At 40.8% G+C, this 24690-nt stretch overlaps 2 protein-coding genes and 1 long non-coding RNA gene across 6 annotated transcripts; 2 read left to right on the plus strand and 1 right to left on the minus strand.

The window, feature by feature from the left end:
• Window positions 1-874: 874 nt before the first annotated feature.
• LOC119020683 lies at window positions 875-7621 on the minus strand. Of its 4 annotated transcripts, none has more exons than XM_037100184.1 (10): window positions 7467-7621; window positions 6652-6722; window positions 6238-6348; window positions 4317-4554; window positions 3625-3816; window positions 3338-3515; window positions 2865-3045; window positions 2029-2176; window positions 1784-1932; window positions 875-1533 (listed from the first exon to the last, which is right to left on the minus strand). In XM_037100184.1, exons 7-10 carry the CDS (start codon window positions 3016-3018, stop codon window positions 1355-1357), a joined length of 630 nt encoding a protein of 209 aa, XP_036956079.1. In that variant the 5' UTR covers window positions 3019-3045; window positions 3338-3515; window positions 3625-3816; window positions 4317-4554; window positions 6238-6348; window positions 6652-6722; window positions 7467-7621; the 3' UTR covers window positions 875-1354. The 4 variants fall into 4 exon arrangements, with proteins under 4 accessions (XP_036956079.1, XP_036956077.1, XP_036956076.1 ...); XM_037100182.1 differs by having other exon boundaries at window positions 6647-6722; XM_037100181.1 differs by lacking the exons at window positions 6238-6348; window positions 6652-6722; window positions 7467-7621 and adding an exon at window positions 4865-4958.
• LOC119020687 lies at window positions 6829-10074 on the plus strand. The gene is made up of 5 exons (XR_005075397.1): window positions 6829-7124; window positions 8514-8579; window positions 8843-8918; window positions 9284-9372; window positions 9638-10074. It is a non-coding gene; the product is annotated as an uncharacterized LOC119020687 (long non-coding RNA).
• A 6869-nt stretch (window positions 10075-16943) lies between these two features.
• Window positions 16944-24463, plus strand: LOC119020682 (general transcription factor II-I repeat domain-containing protein 2A-like). The gene is made up of 2 exons (XM_037100179.1): window positions 16944-18355; window positions 24267-24463. Exon 1 carries the CDS (start codon window positions 16961-16963, stop codon window positions 18206-18208), a length of 1248 nt encoding a protein of 415 aa, XP_036956074.1. The 5' UTR covers window positions 16944-16960; the 3' UTR covers window positions 18209-18355; window positions 24267-24463.
• Window positions 24464-24690: the final 227 nt, after the last annotated feature.

The following is a 24690-nucleotide window of genomic DNA, read 5'->3' on the forward strand; positions in this document are numbered from 1 at the left end:
TCTAATCCAGATTTGAGAAGTCTAGGTACAGTGGTTTTTGACCTGGACCACTTCTAATGTGGTCTATATGATGAAAAAACGGTGAAATCTGCCTTTATTGCATTTTCACAAATAGAATAAAGGTTTCACAGATCAGAAACTGTGTCTGAATGAATCTTCAGGGCCTGTAGATTAATCTAGTCCAGATTTGAGAAGTCTGGGTACAGTGGTTTTTGATCTGGACCTGGTCTAATGAGGTCTGTAGGTATCAAACAAAAACGGTTAAATCTCCCCTTTAGCAAATAAAATAAACCTTTCATAAATACGATAGCGGGTGTCAGGCAAAGTTAATGTCTGACCTAAAATGTCTAAAATGTTTTTACATCAAGAAGTGTCACAAAAACAGACAATCAGTGTACAAACAGACGCACTGCACGTGACGTTAATTTCCTCTTAACTTTCCCCATTAGTGCCGAATCGGAAGCTGGTGAATTGGAGGCTAACTTCAGTGTCGTCTTTTACGGGAAGGTGCTCCTGTGGAAACTGTGCAAATATGCCCATAGAAGTTGAAAATATCTGTTGTTTGGAGACACCACAGGTAGCAACCACACAGCTGAACTGAAAAGTTATTTGTCTCAATTTGGCTACTGTTTACACTTATAAATTACAATGACATTTTCTGTTTGTTATTTACTGTAGGTTAGCAGACGTCTGCAGGAGGTGGATGAGGAGGTGTCATGTATGACTGATCATCCTGGGTTGGAGCCTGTGTGCCTCAGTGTTTACTCCTTGCAGAATGCCTGTCAAGTATACAGAGCTGACTATGGTCTGCTACAGCTGAGAGGAACACACCAGTAAGTTGTTCTTTGTAAAATGTCAAAGAATAAAAACCAAAGATGTTATCATCGCTTGTTTTCCTTCAGCAGGCATAATTTTGCAACTGCAGTAACACATGACACATTTAAGTACAGTTTAATATACTGGATTTGCTATTTCTTCCTTTGTATAGTTTTCATAAACAGATATTGTGCATATTTTTTTATGTATTCAGACGGGTCATTTCTGTAGACACACACAAGCATTTATTTACATGCAACAATGCACCCCAAAACAATAATTAAACAATGATTTAAACACAGGGCAAACCTATCAGGCAATCAACATTAGAAAAATTCTAATACACAGTTTAAATACATTTCTGCAAGACTAAACATTGTGTCCATTGTTCATAGTCGTTACAGGTATCTACCATACGGCAGTTTTGTGAGCTGGTGCTGGGGCTGCCTGGGACGCAGAATCCGGGTAGTCATTCCAGTTTGTGTGGTCCTACGCATCCGCAGAGAGTTTCCTGATGCCGAAGGCCACAACGTTGGATTTAGACTGGCCCTCGGTTGAACCTGGACACATAACTGGCAATGACCTCCTCCTTGTCAGGATGTTCATACCGGGCGGTCAAATCCTCTGGGACTGGGATGGCCAACATCGCGTCTGTGTATGGTGTAGGGTCCACCAAGACTCTGGCAAATATGAGGTCCATCATGTCAGCAACATACCCTGTTTCATAAAACACAAGAACAAAGATCATTTTTACTTATGTTATTATTTTTACAAAACAATACAAATGTCCTAAATACATCCTGGTACTTGCCACCAATTTATTTAGTTATTTATTTATTCCTTTGTAAGGTTGGGGTTTTTACCGGGATTTGTTTTTAAAAAATCTTTTAACACATGAGAGCAATTACCAGTACAACAAGTTCAAAACATGTTTGGTTGAAAAAAATTCAAAGATTTTAACACTAACGGAGTGTTGGCTCTGTCTTGTGGGCTTTGGCTCTGCACTGTCCCCTCATAGCCTTTGGAAAGTAGACCTTGTAGAGAGGTACACCTTCCTGGGTTTTGGCCTGTGGTCTGTCTGCATTTTCATTGTAATACATGGCAGCCAGGTACAGTCTGGAAGTACACGGAAGACAAAATCACAGGTGATCATAATAAAGCACAGTTTAGGCTGCATCTCACAAAGTTTGAAGTAACCCTAGTTTGATTTACCTGCACAGCATTACAATAAAGGGAAAAACAACATTCTTTGGGGCAAAGCGAAGGATCACACTATGGAATGCCTCCACAGATGAAGTCTGGTGGTGAGGGCTCAGTTTTGCCACATCCTTCACAGTTCTTTTGTTGGCCAACAGCTTTTCTAATTTGTAGAAAACAATAACAAATGCATATTTTAAAATACAATAAAGTAATGTATATTATTGACATTATTCATGGTGAATTTCCAAAATATCACATCACTAGGTGTAGTTGTCTGTTATGCAAAATGTGTGATCACTATTTAAAACTGAGGAAAAATGATGTAATAACTTTTAGTCCATCTATTAGTGCAACACCTGCTCTGAGCCATTTGTTTTTGTCCCGTGTCTGGTGGAGCTCATGCAGGCACTTGGGCTAAAGAGGGTCATCGTGTGTGTGACGTCCTGCACGTGGTTCAGGACTGAGGTCCATTTTGCGACTCTCTCTGGCCCAGTGGATGAGGCAGCTGCAGTCCAGTAGATGTGATTGTTGATGCTTCTCATCCACTTCTGTAGTTTCTGACACTCTTTCTCCTTAATGATCTTGCCTATTTTCTTTGAAATCCCTAAAGTTCATATAGATACATTCCTTTCATTTATAATTGATTGATCAGTCAGCTGCAGCATTTCATAATCAATTTCAAGACATGTGATACTAATTGACTCATAGCTTTACAATGTTACTGTAAGGACACACATTTCCTTTCTTGTTACTCACATGTGATGTGCACAGAAAAGTGCTTTGTGCATAATGAACTTTTAGGAGCAGCTTTTATGTGGATGGATGCACATGAAAATAGGAAAATATACCTTTTGCCATGTGCCACACATCATAGTAGTGGGTGATGTTTCTCTCCCTGAGGAACTTTTGAATTTGTGGATGACGGCTGGTAACAATGCGGTCAAGATTAATGCCACGTTCTTCCAGCAGTGCCAGACTCCTCCTCAGGCCCTCTTTTTCCATGTGGTAACTACCACCAGCCTCATTGCTCTGTTGCCCCAGCACAAAAAAACCAAACAAAATAAACAGTATTAGCATAAGCCAAATGGACGTTTTTGAATTTCACTGAATAACCTTGTTACAATTGAATTTTCACCACTCACCTGAACCAACTCGGTGTCCGAAACGGTGTTTGAGTTAAGATCCATTGTTGTAGAACTCCCAAATTTCGCACATCATCATCACATATTTTATTATATGTGTCATAATGTCACTCTACTTTGAACTTAACAATATATCAAAAACCTGGATAAACTGCTCTATTTCATTGACGTGTAAATACCTGGAGAGTCGGCTCTCATGTCGCCACCAACTAGAACTTTGCTCTCCTGACTGAGCCGCTGCAGCATCACATCCTGTAATGTTTTCCGCTGGTGAATGACTGCAGGTTCAATGAAAGATCTGGCATGCCGGCGAAATGTGTTGTACTGAAAAAGTTGCAGCTCCATTGCCTTGAAGACCTGTTGGTAGAAAAAATAAACATGTTGACATAATGCATGTAACTTGATCAGAAATATTTCATATTCAGAGCAATGAGAATTGTAGGAAATACAGTTGCACATCATTTACCCGTGCAATTTTCAAGGATGCACCTCTCAGGTACCCAGCTGCCGAAAGGTGGAGGTTCCCAGCTGGTGTGCTCCCATGAATAGGCCGGCTATTCCAGTGTGTGTAGAAATCACAATGGAGGCATCGCTGCTCCACGGACAGGAATGGACTATGGATTTTCTGATCTTGTGGGTGGGAGCGGATGATTCTTGTCTATATCAAACAAAAGGAAAACACATTTAGAAATTAATCAGCTTGAGTTCTCTCCAGTAGTGTACTCTGAACCATTACACTCTTTCCAGTTGGTCAATATATGTTTTTTTTGCACATAAATATAAGCACAACTACTGATGTAAACAACAACAGTCCTACAGTGAAAACTGTAGTCATGTACGTTATAGGAAATCTCCAGGACAGTTAAACTGTACTTTAGTTTCCATATAGGCTGATCTCTTATGTATATACACCCTACAATTAAAAACGTAAAGTTATTTCAATATAATTTGAAAAATGAAACATCAGGAGCCAAAAGAACATCGTAAGATCACTATGAATCTGTCTAAAATGTTTCCAACAAAACTGAAGTGAATAAAAATGAATACAATGATGAAAAACGTATGTTCACTTTATGGCAGAACTATTTTATCTAGTGAACTACCATCACCACATGTGCACTCACTAACACACAAACACTGATATATTGGGTAACTTACGACTAAAGTGTTGACTCTGACAGCGCTGTGACAGACTCTGCAGGATCATAGGTGGGATCCTGCCCCTTTGAAGCTGCCACTGAAGAGCTGCCCTCTAATGGATCGTCCTCCAGCTCCTCTTCAAGCTCCAGACGAGGTCTTTTTGAGGGTCTCTTTACAGGTGTTGAGGAAAAACGGAAAGGGTCTGCAGTGGATGTCCCAACACCAAAATCCTTGCAGGACACAGTAGCCTGAACACCTGTAAACAACAATATCATTTTACTAAAGAAGTCTACACCAGTGGGGTCAAACTGATCCAGTAAAGGGCCACCTGATCAGGTGTGTTCTTGCTTGGTTGGAATGAAAACCTGCAGCCACATGGCCCTTTACTGGATCAGTCTTTTTCCAGACTTTTTACTGTGACAACCAAACTCCCTCGTAATATCATTAACATCACACTTGCTTCAAATGCCATTACTGGAGCGGAGCTAACTAGTTAGCCAATTTCAAGCTGACTTCACCATACTCGTAGGCAACTGTAAATACTATCAAAACGTGGAGACACTTACCTGTGGCTCGGGTGCAGTTCCTGGGTCTCTTATGGTTGGGACTGACCCTTTTACGAGGGTCAGTGTCTAGACAAAGCCAGCTTTGTACTGACCCTTGTTACTGAAGCAGTCCGACCTGAAGTGGTTAGCACACACATACAAGCTAACACGAACCGTAGCTGGCACGTTGTCGTTAAAAATGAAAAGCAACCACTGGCTCTTCTGTTCTTCTGTAGTTGGGACAGAATATAAGCATTTATGTTGATTTGTACAACCAACAACAGAGCAATATGCGTGTCTAGCTTTGAGCGACAACATTGTGAAACACTGCTGTCTCACTGCAGGACACACCGAACTTTACCTCAGGGATGAACGCCCCCCTCTCGGATATCTCCTGTCACCACGCAGTGGAAGTTGGCCTATGATAATGACTCCTTTTGTTACGTAACTAAAGGAGCAGATTCTGAACAGCCTGTTGGAGTGCCGTGTTACCAGTGTGTGGGCTGCAGAGACCATGCAGGAATCGCTTGTTTTCCTCATTCTGGGAGTTTGCAGGCTCAGGTAGGACCAGCTTATATATGTAGACACCACAGAAAATGTGGTTTTTATGATATGGGACCTTTAAATGTAAATAGTTACATATAACTTTGTAAATTTCAAAAACTCACGCACAAATTTAGCAACAACAATTTATATTTGCATTGTAACGAATGCAATTGGTTCATTAAACATATTTGTGGTTTTCACAGTAAAAAACTTTTTCCTACTCTGATTTTGTTATTTTGTGATTTTAGGTCCATAGTGGTTATATAGTATGTCGAATTGAAAAAATAACTGTACAGTCACACATCTGAGGTTGTGCTGAAAATAATGACACCAAACAGGGTAAACAGTTTTTAAGGTGAAATATAATGGTAAAATCAAAAGTAGTCAAAAACAGCCAATTATATCCCTGATGTCCCACCTTTAAACACAACCTCATTTAGCCATCCATGAAAAAGCTACTTAACCTCCCACGTTTCTATAGGAATACATGCTTCCTACAGGCAATGCACTAGTTACTTATATATACACACACTTATATATCCACTTTACATTCCATCTACCTTTCTTTACCGAACGCCTGCATCAGCCTCCTCACATCCTCACAATGACGATACACACATGCTGACATTAAGCAGTTGTAATATTCGCCATGTAGACCACATTAGCTCAGCGTCTTGGAGCTCGAACATTTGCTACGACATTTACAATTAACTGATTCCAATTACTTGCTGGCATAATGCAGAGAGTCTTCTAGTCAGGGCACAGTGGGTCTAAACAAGTGGGGTGGGGTGGGGGGTTCAAATGATAAGTCTGTAAGGTATTAATGCAACATTAAGTCACTTCTTCACCTTAAATAGCAGCTTCGACTTCATGTTGACGGTTCAGTGTCTTGTAATAGGATGAGTGGTGTCTCTGTCACAGCTACTCCACCTCCAGAACTAGACTCCGTCACTCAGGAACTGTGGGACGGCACCAAATTACACAAAATGTCAATGATGAGAGGTTCAGGGATCGCCAAAGCTCCTGCAGTTTATCACCAATTACATGAATGTGTGGATGAACTTTCGTGACACATCTAACAATCATTGAGACATTTCAGTGCTGACGCGCCGTGTCATGATATACTGATATTGATGATAACTGCAATATTTAAAAATCAAATACTGATATTGTGTCAATGATAATATTGACACAACATATTGACTTTACAAATTTCAATTGTTTACATCACAGCTTTGCATGTTGGCTGATATTTACTGAACTTTCTGTCCCTCCACTCTAACCAAGGATGCCTGTTGATGACTCTCAGTCCACAAGGCTGGCCAGTTCTCATCTAAAACAAACAAGGAGATACACAGAGGGATAAAAGCATTGTATGCTGTTGACTACTGGACCCACACACACACACACACACACACACACACCCACACACACACACACACACACTGTCTCTGCTGATTGATAGTGCTGCTGTGCCTTGGTTGCTCAGTAAAGAAAGGCGCTAACAAGCTAGCTTTATCTATCTAATCTAGATATAACGCTAGCAAGGTTAGCTAGTGAGTTAGCCAGATTTCATGGTAAAACTATTAAACACTGACTGACGTTGAGAACCTCACCAGCAGCTAGCTAACGTCAGTTACACCAGATATGGCACGGCAGTAAATATAATTCAATACCAACACCAACAATCCCAGGCTGTTACAATATTATCTACTAACCTGGATGTGACTTTCAGGTATGAGGTTTAAGTTACCGTTAGCATCAGGCTCCTTTTCTGTAACATGAAGTGATTCTACATTATGTGAGGTCGGGCTTGATTTTTTGGGCCCGGTCTAAGCTCTACTTCAGGCTAACGTTAGGTCATTGCCTTTCATAATGTTGGCGGCTGAGCGGGCGGAAGATCCAGCATCGCCTTCTCCTCCTGCAGATGCATCATTTCTTTCTAATTAACCTACGTTACACAAGCCTACTTGAACTTGAAGTAGTTGAACTATTGGGGACAAGATCTCTTCTCTAAATATGCAGTCAAATCGTCAGTGTAGAACAACTTCTCATCAGTAACCACTTTAAAACTTACTTCAGAGTGATGTAGTTAAAGTAGGTCCTCACGATCCATTCGTGTTTTGAAAGACGTTTATTCTGCCTCCCGTGTTTGTCTTTCCACAGACGCTACTTTAACCTTGACGTGCAGAGACCTGTCAATCAACTGAGGTGGCGTCTGAGGTGTCCAATCAGGTTCCAGAGGTGGCCAGCGCTACCAGGGCATCACTGTAGCTCCGCCCCTTTATGAATTTTCATATAATATTACTTCATGAAAATTCTTTTCAAGAAATTTCAGCGAAATTAAGGCAAATAATTACAAATGTAAAGCAATTTCAAATGAGAAAACTGTTTGGTGAGTTAGTGAGTATGTGAGTATTGGTTGTGACTGTGTGACAGGCATAATAACTGGCAAGAAAAAAAATCAGATAAAAGTGGGCACCATGAGTGATAGTCGGACGACGAGAGAGGTCTATAAATACGGCTGGAGTTCCTCGCTGATATTGTAGGAGCTAATGCCACTGAGCGTGCTCCCGCTTCATAGCTGGTCGAACCATGCTGCTGAGCATGGGTCCCGCTAACATCAATGCATGTCAGCCCGCTTACAGGACAGGCATTCCCGGCCATGAGTGACGGTAGAGACCGGCTCCCTCCTCATAGGCCGGGGAAAGCCACAATACAAGCCGGCTGTCAATGCATGATAATGAAGCGGTAGAGCTCCGGTGGGGTTAGTTCCTACTTTTGCAACTAAAGAGGTAGTAGTAGTTGGTTATTAAGTTTTGTATTTCATATCAATGTGAAAACTTTAATGAGTAAATAAATATATATTTTTTTATTTTACTCTCTCATTCCGACCGTGTAATAATGCTAAACCATTTATTTAAGGAGTTGTCGTCACTTCATGTGTAAATGGTTCAAAGGGGAAAATATTTTTTTTTGGGGGGGGGGGGGGGGGGGGGACATTAGAAAAAAAGTGATGAAATCAGAGCCTGCATGCCTTCTAAATGTGGCAGGTTGACATAACATAGTTAGATTGTGTTCTTTAATAGTGGTGTCACTGAGTCCTTGTTTCGTCATTTGCCAGTTCCTCATGATGTGACCCTGCCTGCATTTGGGGTGTCGTGTCACGTGAGCACTGACTGAGCTGATGGTGGGTTGAGGGTTTGTTGTTGCTCATGTGAATCTTAATTTGTATTATTTAAGAGTATTACATAAGAGATATTCTGCTTTGAATAATGTTTTGTGTATCATATGATTTTTTTAAAAAATTTAATTTAATTTAATTTATTTTTTTTTAAAGAGAAAAAAAAAATTAAATCAATGACCATGCAAATGTTTCTAATTTCCGAAGTTAAAATAAGGACATAAAATGTCTCCTGCTTCACTGTTTAGTCCATTCTCTGTTTGTCTCAGTGTTTACTTGCATACTTGACCATGATTGGCTTCCAACAGTTGTGATGTCGTGGCTGAGGTCACCGTGATCGTACAGGTGTGTTGTTTTTATTATTGTACCTGTACAGTATGTAATGAGTTTGAAGAATCACTGGAAAATCCTGACTATCAACTTAGTTGGGCATTGGCAATGTCCTCTAGCAACGCCAAAGCAGCTGCTGTATCATGTGGCACAGTCATCACGCAATGCATAAAAGTAGGCAATTATTGATAAATGGTTCATTCATGAGTGTGATTTATAACTAAATCACTTTTAAAAGATACCAGCATGAATGCAAGTCCTGCAACCAAGTGTCCCTCACTTGAACTCAAAGATAGGCTTAGAAAAAAAAAACCTCTTTCAGTCTGACACAATCTCTGAATCAAAATTATTTGGTAATTTTTTTCTCTCTCTCACCATAGTTATGTGAAAAAGGAAGGACGTCATCTTCATCAAAACAAGATGAGAACGTTATCGTTGTCCCTTTTCTTCTGTCACGTTTCATCACCAGGTTAGATCACATTATCAGTAATGATATTCAGTGTTAAGTAAAGGTTTCATAAAAATGAAGCAGTTCATAATAAATATGACACACACACAAATAAAGAGGACAAACAAACACCGCTGGTTTGTGGAGGTTTGTGATGGAAAGAAGAAGCTAAATGAGCAGTGATGAAGCTGCTGTAACATATAAAGACGTTGTTGTTGAGCGTGTGTGTGTGTGTGTTGAAGAGTATAAAGAGTGTATAAAGACTGGGTCCCGCTGTGTTACTCAGGCTGCACTACAGCATCTATTGACAGGCGCGATCCCACTACTGAGCGGCACGGGGGCTTTGACCTGCTCCGTCTCCGACCTGGGCCGGTGCACCCCTCCTTAGACGACCTGGTGGTCCCGGGCTCCCCCAGGAGCACCATATCGATCCCGAACTTAGTGCGGACACCCGATCGACATAGTCCGCTGCAGCTCAGAGGTCCTGAGCTCAAACGATCCTCCAGCCTCAGCCTCCCGGGAGCTTGGATTACAGGCGCGCGCCACCGCACCCGGCCAGGAAACTCTGCGTCATAGAGGGTCTGCACTTTGACTGACGTGACGTCACCAGGGATTACCCTCAGGTGGCATTTATTGAAAAAAACCTGCATCTGCAGTGTGGACTCAAAATACATTTCTCACGGGAACTTTTTTGCGGAAGACTGCAGACCGGACACAGTGAGAATCAGGGCCGGCTCTTGGCATAGGACATACTTTTACTCATTCATCAATATTAATATTAATATAGATAACAATAATAATAACGATTATTATTAACAACAACAACAACAACAACAACAACAACAACAATAATAATAAAAATAATAATCGTTATTATTATTATCGTGCATTTTATTTAAAAGCCCTTTTCAAAGCACTAAAGAATACCGCATATAAGAACAACAGTACAACAGAAACAGGACACAATTCAGTGCAATGAGAATAAATAAATAACTAAATATGTATGTACACAGTAATATAGAGCCAGGAGCTGGGCACACAATTCATACTCAGCAGTCCTCACTATACAGGAAGTCAACCAGGCCGGGTTGGGCAGGGTGAGAATAGCGCAATAAACTGGAATAACGAACAGGCAAGTGTGTTTTATTTAGTTTTAGTTTTATTTTATTCATTCATTTTTTAGTATTTAATTATTCCACATTTACACTGAATCCTCTTCTGTCTTCTGTGCGTGTCCTTAAGTTCTTTTAATGGCACCTTTAAAAAAAAAAAAAGCATCATTATTATTTATTAGTAGACATGCGGTTGTCTGGAGCGCCACATGCTGGAGGGCCGCCGCAAATTAAAGAAAATGATTTTCTTTTTTGAAAATAACAAATGAACAAGGACAGACAGAAAGAAAAACAAACTGTGTCTCCCTGCTGTTTGTCATGTACACTAGGCACCTCTGATATGCTGACGCTATGGGCTCACCAGACCACACCCCTCTTTTTCGCTGCGCGAAGCCGTTATCTGCGATGGCCGAGCGGTTTAGATAGACGTCACTACGAGTGTTCCCAGTGCGCATGCGCTCAGCCGTTGAGAATGGAGGTTGGTAGGTTCGAGTCCAGGAACGGACCAGACTGCGTGAGGTGTGCGCCCCGTAACTACAGACAGACTCCGCTGATTGTAATAAAAATGGCTGTTTTGAACAGAGTTGTATGAACGACTAAAGAGGCTTACCACACTGTGGCTGCTGATAAGACGCAGGTGGTTCTTTAGAGTGTGAAAGTCACTCCTGAGGACCTTGTTTGACTCTGCTGTGGCATTGGCTGGTTTCTACAAGTAGTCAGCAGCATGGACACATAAACACAGACGCCTCATTGAGCGGGTTGGCCCGTTGCAGTGATACGTCGACGTCGCCGTCATATTGGATGTGGCAGCTCAGCCCCGTGAAGTAATACAAGTCAATGGAGTGAACTTTAAATAATGCTCCTTTTTACAATGTGCTGTAAGTTAATGCCTCTCATTTACACATAGACACATGCGCGACTATCTTTGATAAACAGATTAAAACCATAAACAACGTCTGTAACGATCTCTGATGATCTGATGGTTAACTGCTCCTTATATATGTTCAGTGTACAGGTAGGCACCAAACCTCAGTATGTATTTTATGTTTTTATGAGTGTTTACAGCTGCCAATGTATGTATCGCTGTTACTGTGTTGATACATGACAGTTAAATATTGAATCTGTGTTATAATAACCAGATCCTGACATGTAAATGTGACATCTGTGGGATTAAAAAGCACCAACGTCATTTCTATAAATACAGTATGTTTGATCATCTAATAACAATCATGGAGTCTGCAAATCAACATAACTGACACTGGTCTGCTTTCTTTTCTGTCAGCATTATAAAATATGAAATATGTTGCCTGCTCAGCTCTCCGGCCGCTGTCACTCTGGACCTGCTCCCCCGTCTGCTCCGTTAATCCCGCTCAGGATTCAGCCTCCTGGACTGCTCCCACTTCCTGAACTCTTCCCCTTCACTGACTCTCCCTATCTGGACCATCCCAGCCCTGCCCCAGATCCAACCTAGTAAAAATGAGCTAAATCTGGTTTGAACATTTTTGCTTCCCTGTCTGTGTCCGCATCTGGGTTCACTGATTCTCTGAAAAATGTGACTAAAGGCCTTTAGATTTACACTCGTTAGACTTTGGTGCCCCCTGGTGGGAGCATCAAGAAGACACTGTAGAAGCTCTGACTACCTGATTACAACAAGAAACAAAACAACCATTTTTCATCAAGCAAATTTAGATCAAAATAGCAAAAACATACATACAGCGTGCATATTGGGTGTGTATGAGTGTGTATGTCTCTGTCCATGTCCGAGGGGGTGGGAGGGTTGGGTTCTTTTAATTATCTTCTCCTAACTTTATTTTGCTGTTTCTATTTTTCTGCTGTTGTTTATTTCTGTGAGGCACTTTGTGGTACTTTTTTCTGTATGAAAAGCACCATATAAATAAAGATTGATTGATTGATTGATTGATTGATATGGTACAGCCATGTACATGACTCTATACTCTTTATACTTCACAACTATGAAGGACCCACGTATAAGAATGTAATGTCACCTCTGAGATAGAGAAACTGTAATTAGTTAGGTGAACACCAAAATAGTTTCTATAAAGATAATTAGCCTCATGATATCACAACTGATCATTGTCAAAACAGGGAAATTAGCAACATTACAGCAGCAAAGGAGAGCAAAAACAGAGCATCAATTAAAAACAGCAGTAATGAATAACTACAAAATAAGATTAGACATATAGATAAAAGTTAAAAGCAGTATTCACAATATAAACAACATGAATAAGAAACAAAAAACTCCCAAAACAGTGACACTATTGCACACTGACAAGAGTATTTACAGCATTTGACACAGGGTGGGGGCCGCTCTCTACCGGGGATAATAGCTTAGCTGTCGCCCCCCCTTTCTCCCACCACCTGCACTGAGACCGGTGGGCATCCATCAACAACTTCAGACACTGACTTCACCACATCAAAAATAACTACATTTAATCAGAGTTCAATACAGCGCACATAAAATGTAAATCTTGCATCACTCCTAATGCGTGCAGACACACCAGAGGGCTATTCCATAAAGGAGGTTCAACTAACTCTGAGCCTAACCCTGAACTCTGAGTTGACTTACCCTGTGAAGTGAAACTCTGAGTTTTCAGTTCCAGAACAGCTGATCTGAGTAAGGTAAGTCGACTCTTGAGTATGTTAACTCTGAGTTGAGCTTGTGCCTGATGACTAGTAAAAAGCCATCATCAGTTGAGCTCCGATACTGTGATTCACCATGGCAACAGGGGAGAAAACAGGAAGCAGACATTTTCTGGGAAAAAGTAACACGGCTGCGGCTGTAATAAAACACACTGACAGAGTTGTAGATGCGGTCGTCTTTTCATTTTGAATTTAACATCACTTTCTTTTATATTAGCCTTTGAGGAAGTGGTTGAATGTTGTTCAGTGTTTTATTTTATTTCATTTTAGGCTATTTTATTTAATTTAAATCGGCTGAAAATGAAATACAGAAACAGTCTCACGACGTCTCCTCACTTTGGTTTTATTTCACATATTAAACAAAGTAAAAGTTTATTCAGTGGATATTTTAACTTGTAGTAGCTTTTACCACCAACAGATAATGTTTAACACACATCTGTGTCCTAACATCCTGCTGAGTAGTTGAACATGAAGTGGTTCTCACCTCCACCACGTCCGACAGAGGCTGAGGAGCTGATCCTGAGTCAGGCTGCAGGGTGACCAGCGGCTGAGGGCGTCACTCACCCCCAGGACCCAACATTAGAGGCAGACACACACTTACTGTCCACAGATTGAACTACAAGTCATTTAATCTTATACTCAATGCAGCAGCAAACTAGAAACACAGACTTTAAAATTACGCTGTTGGAAAAAATACAATAGGCTATACTGATGGTTACTTTTGTAGTTATCTGTGGGAAATAAAGAAAGCCAAATTAAATGTGAGTTATTTCTCTTTTCTGGCTGTTGGAGGGTGATTGATTAACCTGCGAAGTGATTAAAAAAAACACAAAGAGGATTCCTCCTCCTTTTTGAATTGTCCGTATACCAAGAACTGTCGAACGCCCTCTTCCTTGTTTCATGTTGAGTTCTTGGGAACATTTTCAGACACGGCTGAACAGGACCCTCCTCTCTGGATCTTGAGATGTCTAGAATACATATTGAGTATTTATGGACACACATCGCAAATGAATAAATACTGAAATACTTCAATACAAGATGAAGTAGTGTGGCTCACAGTGGCTAACTTGTAGGTTGATGTGTAGAGCTTTTGCACAGTGAAAAGCTTCTGTTCAATGTAAGTGCAGCTGAATCTGGACCTTAGGCTAATTAATGCCATTAGTAGCACCTGTATTTGCCAGACTATATCATGTCAGAATAGCTGCTGTTCAAAAGGTTCACAGATAGGTTAGTAAGTGTGGGCCTACCACTTGGTCCTTTAGGTGCACACTATGTGGAGCTTGATGTGGATGTGGGGGTTCAGTGGCATCTCCTCCTAGCAGCTCTGGCTCACTGTCTTCCTCCTCAGAGGCAGACGTATGTGTCACTCTCAACAACTGAGGAAACTGCATTGTGAAAAATACAGATGGCGTCAAAATAAATAAAACAGCAATAAAATAACATCACACACACACAATCATCTATTGTTACAAGCTGAGTCAACATTCATAAATAGGTGCAATCTGTCAAAATCATCTATTGTTACAGAGTGAGGCCAAACTGCTCAGTGTCCTAACTGGGCATGCAGTTTACTGCCTCTGTAAGCTCTGACCTGGGGCTGGTAGACTGGGTCCTTGTGTCTGACCACACTGACCTGCCTGACTAGCTGCAGCTTCAGAGCTGCCAGGGCTGCTGACATTGGTGCTGGAGTCTGTCTGGACCTGAGCTGTGCCTCATTTGTGCTTCTTAAAAGAAAAAAGCCTGAAATATCTCCCTTCCTCTTCATTCTTATCTGTCCTCATACAAAATAAGACAGTCTGGTTACACCCCGAGATTGTGTCTTAAACTATTCATCTTCATTCTCGTGCTATAGCTTATTTTATAATCAACTGTCAGCCTGGCTACTATACAATTAAACTGGATAATGTAATCTTGTCAGCACTAAGTAAATCCAAGAGTCTGGCTGCAGACCTCCAGTGTGGGGTCACTTCCAGTGCAGCCTCTAGTCTCAGGCCGGGAATTGCAAGAACTTCAAAATAAAATAGTTTAGACACAATAAACTTCAAAATAAAATACTTTAGACACAATAAACTTCAAAATAAAATCATGTAGACACTGTGAAAGCAATATCATCGCGATTTTGCTGCCGTTTTATATTTAATTAATCAACATTGTAATGTTAAAACCATTAACTACCTTAATGTGGTATACATGTTGATCTTGCCAATACTGTCTACGTAGCATGTAGCATCGGTAGACCTATCAGTGTAGCAACATATCGATTCAATACGTCTGCCATCAACATTACTGCTTTAACACTGATTCTGTCAGCAGGACATAAACTCTGTCCATGTAGCTCAGTGACGTCAGTTCATAGAAAAACATTAAGCTTGTTGACTGGACAGTTGGAGCCTAAAGCCTCTCTTCCTGTCTTTATCAAAAAACACACTTTTCATTCATAATGGACCTTTGAAGAGTGTAACAGTAGTTTAGTACAAATATCTGAATTCAATATGGAAAATGTATTTTACACATATCCACAAACTGTTGGACAATTTGACAGACATTAGCTTCACTACGGATATATGGAGTCTGGACGTAAGTCAGATGAGTATGTTGAGTCTTACTGCTCAGAGGATTGATGACAGCTTTGGAATGAAGAGAGCTGTTTTGTGTGCACAAGAGTTTGCAGGATTGCATACGGTGGCTGCCATCACTAGTGCATTTGACTGCATGTTTGCTCAGTGGAAAATTAAAAAGACAATGTGCACGTTGTGCTTCGCGACAATGCACAGAATATGCAGAAGGCAGTGGACGAGTGTGGCGTTAAAAGCCTGGGCTGCATGGCGCATACGCTGCAGCTAGCAGTGCATGATGGAGTGTTAAGCCAGTGAAGCATCTTTGACTGTCTGGCTATTGCAGGGGTCGGGAACGTATGGTTCGTGAGCCAGGTGTGGCTCTTTTGATGATTGGATCTGGCTCTAAGATAAAACAAAATATTCTCACTTGTTTTAATCCATCCATCTATTTTCCACTGCTCATGTCCTGTTCAGGGCTGCAGTTGGCTGCAGGAGCAATTGTCCATTATTTTAATTGGATTATAATAGCCTACGCTGGCCGTTGCTGGGTAAACAGGTAAACGCCCCCTTTTGAATCAGTCTGCGCCGTCATTAGCTCAAAGCTAACCCTTCGACGAAGAAGATGGCGAAAAGAAAAAAAAATGAGGAGTATCGTACATTTCAGGACAAGTGGACCGAAGAATTCGCCTTTGTGGAGAGAGAAGGTTCTGCGGTGTGTCTAATTTGCAATGACAAAATTGCATCGATGAAACGGTCGAATGTACAGCGGCACTTCAACACACGCCATGCTACCTTTGCATCAAAATACCCTGCGGGAGACAGTAGAAAGAAAGCGTGCCAAGAGCTACTGAGCAGGCTGCAAGCTAGCCAGCAGCAACTCCGTGTATGGACCCGACAAGGTGACTATAATTCTGCTAGCTTTGCTGGATCTTTAGCAATAGTGAGGAACGGAAAACCATTCACAGATGGCGAGTATGCTAAAACGTTCATGCTGGATGTAGCCAATGAACTTTTTGATGATCTTCCGAACAAAGACAAGATAATCAAACGGATACAAGACATGCCTCTGTCTGCAAGAACTGTTCATGATCGTACCATCACGATGGCAAACCAAGTGGAGGTTCTTTTCCTTGGCTTTGGATGAGTCAACAGACGTAAGCCATTTCGCAGTTCAGTGTGATTGCAAGATATGCTGCTGGTGACACACTGCACGAAGAAAGTCTTGCTGTTCTGCCAATAAAAGGATCCACAAGAGGTGAGGATTTATTCAAGTCTTTCATGGAGTTCACTCAAGAAAAAAATCTACCTATGGATAAACTTCTCTCAGTGTGTACTGATGGTGCTCCGTGTATGGTGGGGAAAAACAAAGGATTTTTGGCGCTTCTCCGTGAACATGAAAATAGACCCATCCTAAGTTTCCACTGCATTCTACACCAGGAGGCACTTTGTGCTCAGATGTGTGATGGGCAGCTTGGCGAAGTAATGTCGCTGGTCATTCGTGTGATCAACTTTATTGTTGCTCGAGCCTTAAATGATCGCCAGTTTAAAACACTGCTGGATGAAGTTGGAAATAACTATCACGGTCTGCTTTTGCACAGCAATGTGCGTTGGTTGTCAAGAGGGAAGGTGCTTAGCCGTTTTGCAGCTTGCCTGAACGAAATCCGAACTTTCCTTGAAATGAAAGGCATCGAGCATCCTGAGCTAGCCGAAACCGAGTGGCTCCTCAAGTTTTACTATCTCGTGGATATGACTGAACATCTGAACCAGCTCAACGTGAAAATGCAAGGCATTGGAAATACAGTGTTGTCCCTTCAACAAGCCGTGTTTGCTTTTGAAAACAAGCTGGAGCTCTTCATCATGGATCTTGAAACAGGTCGTTTACTACATTTTGAAAACCTGAGACAATTTAAAGATGCATGCACAGCAAGTGAGCCCACTCAAAACTTTGATCTCCACCAGCTAGCTGGCTTCACATCCAGTCTCCTACAGTCGTTCAAAGCACGCTTTGGAGAATTTCGTGAGCACAGTTGTCTTTTTAAGTTCTTCGCCCATCCAAACGAGTGTTCACTGAACACAGGCGACCTGAGTTACATTCCTGGTGTCTCTGCCAGAGATTTCGAAGCAGAAGTGGCTGACCTGAAGGCCTCAGACATGTGGGTGAATAAGTTCAAGTCGCTGAATGAAGATTTGGAAAGAATCGGACGACAGAAAGCAGAGTTGGCGAGCAAGCACATGTGGACAGAAATGAAAAAACTTCAACCCGAAGACCAGCTGATTATCAAAACTTGGAACGCGCTTCCTGTCACATACCAAACACTGCAGCGTGTGAGTATTGCTGTATTGACCATGTTTGGATCTACGTATGCATGTGAGCAGTCATTCTCACATCTTAAAAACATCAAGTCCAACCTACGATCACGTTTAACGGATGAAAGCCTCAACGCTTGCATGAAGCTAAACCTCACCAAGTACCAACCAGACTACAAAGCCATCAGCAAATCCATGCAGCACCAGAAGTCGCATTAATGGTGAGTATTATAACATTATTTAAAAGAATAAATTCAGAGGCTTATTATACCCATTTAGTTGAATTCAGCCTTAAAATACATTATATGGCTCTCACTGAAATAAATTTCCAAATATTTTGCTTTCATGGCTCTCTGAGTCAAAAAGGTTCCCGACCGGAGCTCGACGGGATGCAACGGAGGAGTGCGGACGTGTGTGTGTGAGCTCCTGGTGGTGGTACCTATTATCCGCTTTTATCCTGATTTATCCTCTCATATCTTTAGTCTGCATGCGAGAGGCAAAGCCATAAATAACACTTTTGTATGGCAAGCTACAATTTTCGACGCACAAAGCAAAAGAAAATTGCAACTCAAGCCAAAACTTCACAGCACCTACACACTGCTACCAAAACAAACATGGCGGACGGGGAACAGGATACATCCTTCGACAAACTTCTCAGTGCCATTCAAGATACTAAAGAAGACCTCACGAAACACATTGATAGGAAAACGACCGACATACAAACAACGTTGACGAAAATTGAATCCTCGCTCTCTACACTGTCGGACCAGGTCGAGGAGATACAGACACATGTGAGTGCAAACGAAGACGACATTACAAATACACGGGACCGTGTTGAAAAAAATGGAGGAACTGATTAGGCACCTCAAAGACAAGACTGATGACCTGGAGAACCGCAGCAGGAGGTCTAACATTAGGATACTAAATCTGCCGGAGCAAGCGGAGGGTCGAGATGCTGTAGGATTTTTGGAGACGTTCATACCACAAATCCTGGGTAACAGTAACTTCACCGCACCTGTCACTCTGGAAAGAGCACACCGCATCGGGAAGAAGTCAGACAGGCCGCGGCCCCTCATCGCCAAATTCCTAAATTTCAGACATAAAGAGAAAGTCCTTCGCCTGGCTAGGAGTAAAGGAGAGGGAGAGATGATATACGAGAACAAAAAGATATCATTTTTCCCAGACTATAGCGCAGAACTTCAGCGCAGGAGAGACGAGTTTGATGACGTGAAGCGGATGCTGCGAGAGAAGGAGATGGAGTATGCGCTGATCTACCCGGCCAAGCTGTGCATCAACTATCAGGGGTCTGTCAAGTTTTTCTCCACCCCGGCTGAGGTACAACTTTTTCTGAAAGATCTTCCGAGTGCGTAGCATGAAGCTAATTTAAGTGACTGCAGCACACATACTGTCTATTGGTACTGATAAGAAAAGCTGTGTTTCAAGCTGCATTTCATTCTAATTTTGTTATCTTGAAATGTTCACAATAACAGGGATAAATGTTGATGATAAACCTGTGCGCGTTGTCAAGAAATGGTAAATTGTTTGCTGCTCAGTTATATATCAGACTTTAACTAGCTCCTTCGTTTCCTTCATTTTATTTTCTCATAAATTTCCATCTAACAGCCCAAAGTTTGAAATCTTGCCGTGTGCGGGCTGGTGTGAGTGGATTTTTTTTTTTTTCCCTTTTCCTCTTTAATCTTTAGCGGTTGCTGGAGCCACCACTGTTGATGTACAAAAGAGTTACCTACCTAATGTGGTTTTATTTCAGGGGTTCTACTAGGCAGGTTTTTGTTTTAATATTTTGGGATTACGCATGGTCTCTCACTAAAACCCGAACATCTACTTACACTCATGTCCAGATTACTTTCATGTCCAGACCCAGTCTTAAAATCATACCCTTCTTCAATATTCCACCATTGCTACACTCACTCAATACCACAATACTTATCCTTCTGAGACACTTATATGGAGAATTTATTATATGAGAAAATTAACATGTGTATCTTGGAATATAAGAGGGATAAACTCACCAATTAAGAGGAAGAAATTGTTGACATATCTAAAGAGGCAGAAAGTAGATATTGCCTTTATTCAGGAGAGTCATCTCACCGATGCTGAACATTTAAAATTACATAGAGACTGGGTGGGTAAAGTTTTCTTCTCGTCCTACTCCTCAAAAGCAAGAGGTGTCGCCCTGCTCATTAATAAGCACCTAAATTTTAAATTAAATTCAGTCGAAAAGGATAAAAATGGAAGATTTTTACATGTAGACTGTGAAATTAATAGGAACAGGATATCCTTGGTGAATATATATGGGCCTAATTACGATGACCCAGTGTTCTTTAATAGTCTGATCATGAAATTGGCTACAATTGAGGGCCACTGTATTGTGGGTGGAGATTTTAATCTGGTCTTAGACCCCCTTCTGGACCGGTCATCACCCAAAACATCCTCATTATCAAAAGCAGCGACAGCACTCAAACAAGGCATGAAAGAGATAGGCATAACCGATGTGTGGCGAAACCTTTATCCAAACCAGAGGGACTACTCATTCTTCTCGTCAATGCATAATACACACTCTAGAATAGATATGTTTTTGGTGTCACTAGACATGATCCCCATGGTGGCAGAATGCTCCTATTTAGCAGCTACCTTCTCAGACCATAACCCTATTAAACTCTCTTGGCAGATTGACACTCCGCAGCCTACAACCCGCAGGTGGAGATTTAAGAATCACATGTTGAAAGACCCTGAATTTATTTCATATATGACTACTAATATTGAAATATTTCTTGAGGCCAATTCAGCTTCCTCGTCACATGCTAACATTTGGGAAGCTCTTAAAGCCTATATGAGAGGTCAGATTTTATCATACAGTGCCCACAAGGTAAAACAAAATAGAGAGAAACTAGCTGAATTGGAAAGAGATATTAAAAGATATGAACAGGACCACATTGCTACTAAAAAGGAAGAAGACCTTAATAGACTAATTAAAACGAGGATGCAATATAATAATCTATGTACCAGCAAGGAGGAAGCAGCTATGGCCAGAACTAGATATCACTATTATGAATTTGGGAACAAAACAAGTAGACTCTTGGCTTGGCAAATTAAAAAGGAAGCATCTGATAAGTTTATACACTCAATACTGACAGATGATGGCAGACTCCTCGATAATTCACCATCCATAAATGCAGAATTCAAACAATTTTATGAAGACTTATACAAAACTGGGCAGGATGCTGATAATATTGGAGCAAAAAACTTTATGGATGGAATAACCATTCCCAAATTACAGGTTGAGGATAGAGATCTGCTTGATGCAGAAATCTCAGAAATGGAGGTATCCCAAGCTATTAAATCTTTACAAAATAACAAGACTCCTGGGCCCGACGGCTTCCCTATCGAGTATTATAAAGCCTTCTCAAAAACATTACTAACCCCCCTCACTGACATGATTAAAGAAGCTTTGGAAAATGAAAAATTACCAGAATCATTGGAAATCGCAACAAACACACTGCTTCCAAAACTGGGTAAGGACAAACAGAAATGTGACTCATATAGACCCCTCAGCCTCTTAAACGCAGACTATAAGATATTATCTAAACTAATAGCTCTTAGATTGGAAGATGTTGTACCAAAGATAATACACTCTGATCAAACAGGTTTTGTTAAAGACAGATACGGAGCAGATAATGTGCGGCGCCTGCTCCACATACTAAACTCCGCTCAGAAAAGTCGAAATCCTATGTTGATAATGTTCATGGATGCAAATAAAGCTTTCAATAGGATCGAACCAAGTTTTTTATTTCGAACTTTAGAGGCTATGGGTTTTGGAAAAAAATTTATTCAATATATTAAAACACTTTTTAATGCTCCCAAAGCTAATATTTTAACAAATGGCATTCTGTCTCACACTTTCTCATTATCCAGAGGGTGTAGGCAAGGCTGTCCAAGTTCTCCCCTCCTCTTCGCACTTGCAATTGAGCCATTAGCGGTCGCTATTCGCTCCAACACTGCCATAGCTGGAATTAAATTTGGAACAAGCGAACATAAACTTTCTCTATATGCAGATGATCTTCTTTTATATATAACTGATCCACATACATCAGTCCCCCCTCTATTCAAATGCCTCAAAGAGTATAGTGCAGTATCAGGATACAAATTAAATTAAACTAAGAGCGAGATACTACCACTGAATATACAGGACAGCAGCATCAAAACTCTCACTGACCCATTGAGATGGTGTAACAGTGGTTTCAAATATTTAGGTGTACAAATCGGCAAATCGGATGAGTATTTAATTAAACAGAATCATTTAAAATTACTGGAACAAACAAAACTTGACTTAAAAAGATGGATTGATCTCCCACTGTCTCTTATAGACAGAATTAATACCATTAAAATGAACATATTACCTAAATTTATTTACCTATTTCAGTGCGTCTCTATAAATGTCCCCAAGAATTTTTTCAAAGAACTTAATAAAATTATAACTCCTTTTATATGGCAAAGAAAAAACCCTAGGGTCAAACTCATTTCTCTGCAGGCCCCATACTCAAAGGGTGGACTTAATCTGCCAAACTTTAGGAACTATTATCTTGCCTCCCAGTTCCGATCAATTTGGATTTGGCTGCATGCAGAGAACAGTGATGTTAGATGGGTCCCGATAGAACAGCATGAGATGAAGTCTATGGCTCTGAGAAATATTCCATTTATAGGTACAAAAAAATGTCTAACCAAACTTACAGATAATTCAATAATACTGAATACATTTGCTGCTTGGCATGAAGCTCATTCACTCCTCGACATGAATATTTCTTTTCTTAGAAGAACACCTTTATGGGGCAACCCAACATCTCACACCACATATCTGACTCAATGTTGCGAGGATGGAGGGATAGAAAAATTCAAACAGTTTCTGACCTATATATTAATGACACGTTTGCTAGCTACCAACAACTAAAGGAGAAATTCAACCTTCCCAAAGATAGTTTCTTTAAATACCTACAGGTTAGAGACTGGGTTAAGGAGGAATCTAGAGAAACATTTCCAGTTGTCACAAAAGAAACCCCTCTTGAAACCCTCTTATGTAACAAAATATACAGATCAGCAAAAGGAATAATATCTTCTACATATGGTATCATAAACGGAAGGTTACCTGTTTATGATAAAACATCTACAAAAGGGAAATGGGAAGCAGACTTAGGCTGTGTTTATGAGGAGGCTGATTGGCATCATCTGTTGGAACAGGCACAAACAGTACTAATCTCCACAAAACACAGACAGATTCAATTTAATATATTCCACAGAACATACTACACCCCCCACAGATTACACAAAATAGACAATAACATTCCCTCCACATGTCAGAGATGTAAAATGGCCGATGGTGATCTCCTGCACATGCTTTGGAGTTGCCCAATTATAGAAACATTTTGGAAACATGCCATTAAAGTGACCTCCAGGGTAATAGGAATTCAAATTAAGCAGGACCCAAAACTATGGATTCTAGGGGACATGAGCTGTCTTAATGCAAACCACTATAAGAAATACTTTGTTTTACTTGCAAGCACTGCAGTGAAAAAATGCATTCTGGTTAACTGGAAATCTGAAAACCTCCCATCAATAAGACACTGGATTAATGAGCTTACATCTTACTGCACACCTGAAAAAATACTGTACAGTGTGAGACGGAAGCATGCTGCCTTTGGAGAAATTTGGGATCCCTTGATAGAAATTCTGCCTTCTCTGGACTTAGTCGAGCCCTACTGGGCTGGTTTCAGATTAGCCCTCTGTGGGACTGTTCATTCCCTCCTCTTTGATTAATATGCTGTGAGTAATAACCTGATTTTATATAAATGTGACTGGTCGGATGAGTGTATGTGTAAACTGTACATATAGTTAGTGTAGGTATAAACATGAAAGGAAGCTGAGAACCATGCGAGGGAGGGAGGGTGGGAGGGATCATCTTTGTTTTTTTTTGTTTTTTTGTTTTGTTTTGTTATGTTTTTTGTTTGTTTGTTTTTTTGTGTGTGTTATTTTGATTCTACTATTATTACTTCTAATTTTACTTTTCCTTGTTAAAAAAAAGAAAAAGAAAAAAGAAAAGATATCATCCATGTATGGTGTGTTTCAATGTAAGATACTTGGGTATGCTATGCTTGTAAAATATAATTTTGAATGTAACAAACTGAAGATACCTGCTGTAAACCACAAACATGCTGTAATAATTGTTGCTAATAAAAATAAATCTATTAAAAAAAAAAAAAAAAAGGTTCCCGACCCCTGGGCTATTGGAAGGAATATAGTTGGACATTTTCGCCACTCTCATCTCACCACCTGTCGGCTGAGAGACATACAGCAAGAGTTGGGCATGAAAACCAAGATGCTACAGCAAGATGTCACAACCAGGTGGAATAATACTTTTGATATGATGAAAAGTCTACTGGATCAGAAGCGCGCACTGCACGGTGTGTATGGTGCAGATCATGAGCTGCCTGCTTGTTTCTGCGCATATCAGTGGGGCCTCGTTGAAAACATGACCACGCTTCTCAACCCATTTGAACAATTAATGAAGGACATCAGCTCACATTTGGCTACTACTGCGGACGTGATTCCCTCTGTTCTGGCAATGAAACCTGAGCAAGGCAGCAGACACAGACTGTGGGGTCCACACAGCAAAGAACACTCTACTGGAA

The sequence above is a fragment of the Acanthopagrus latus genome, chromosome 6 (genome assembly GCF_904848185.1).
Source record: "Acanthopagrus latus isolate v.2019 chromosome 6, fAcaLat1.1, whole genome shotgun sequence".
NCBI classification, from domain to species: domain Eukaryota; kingdom Metazoa; phylum Chordata; class Actinopteri; order Spariformes; family Sparidae; genus Acanthopagrus; species Acanthopagrus latus.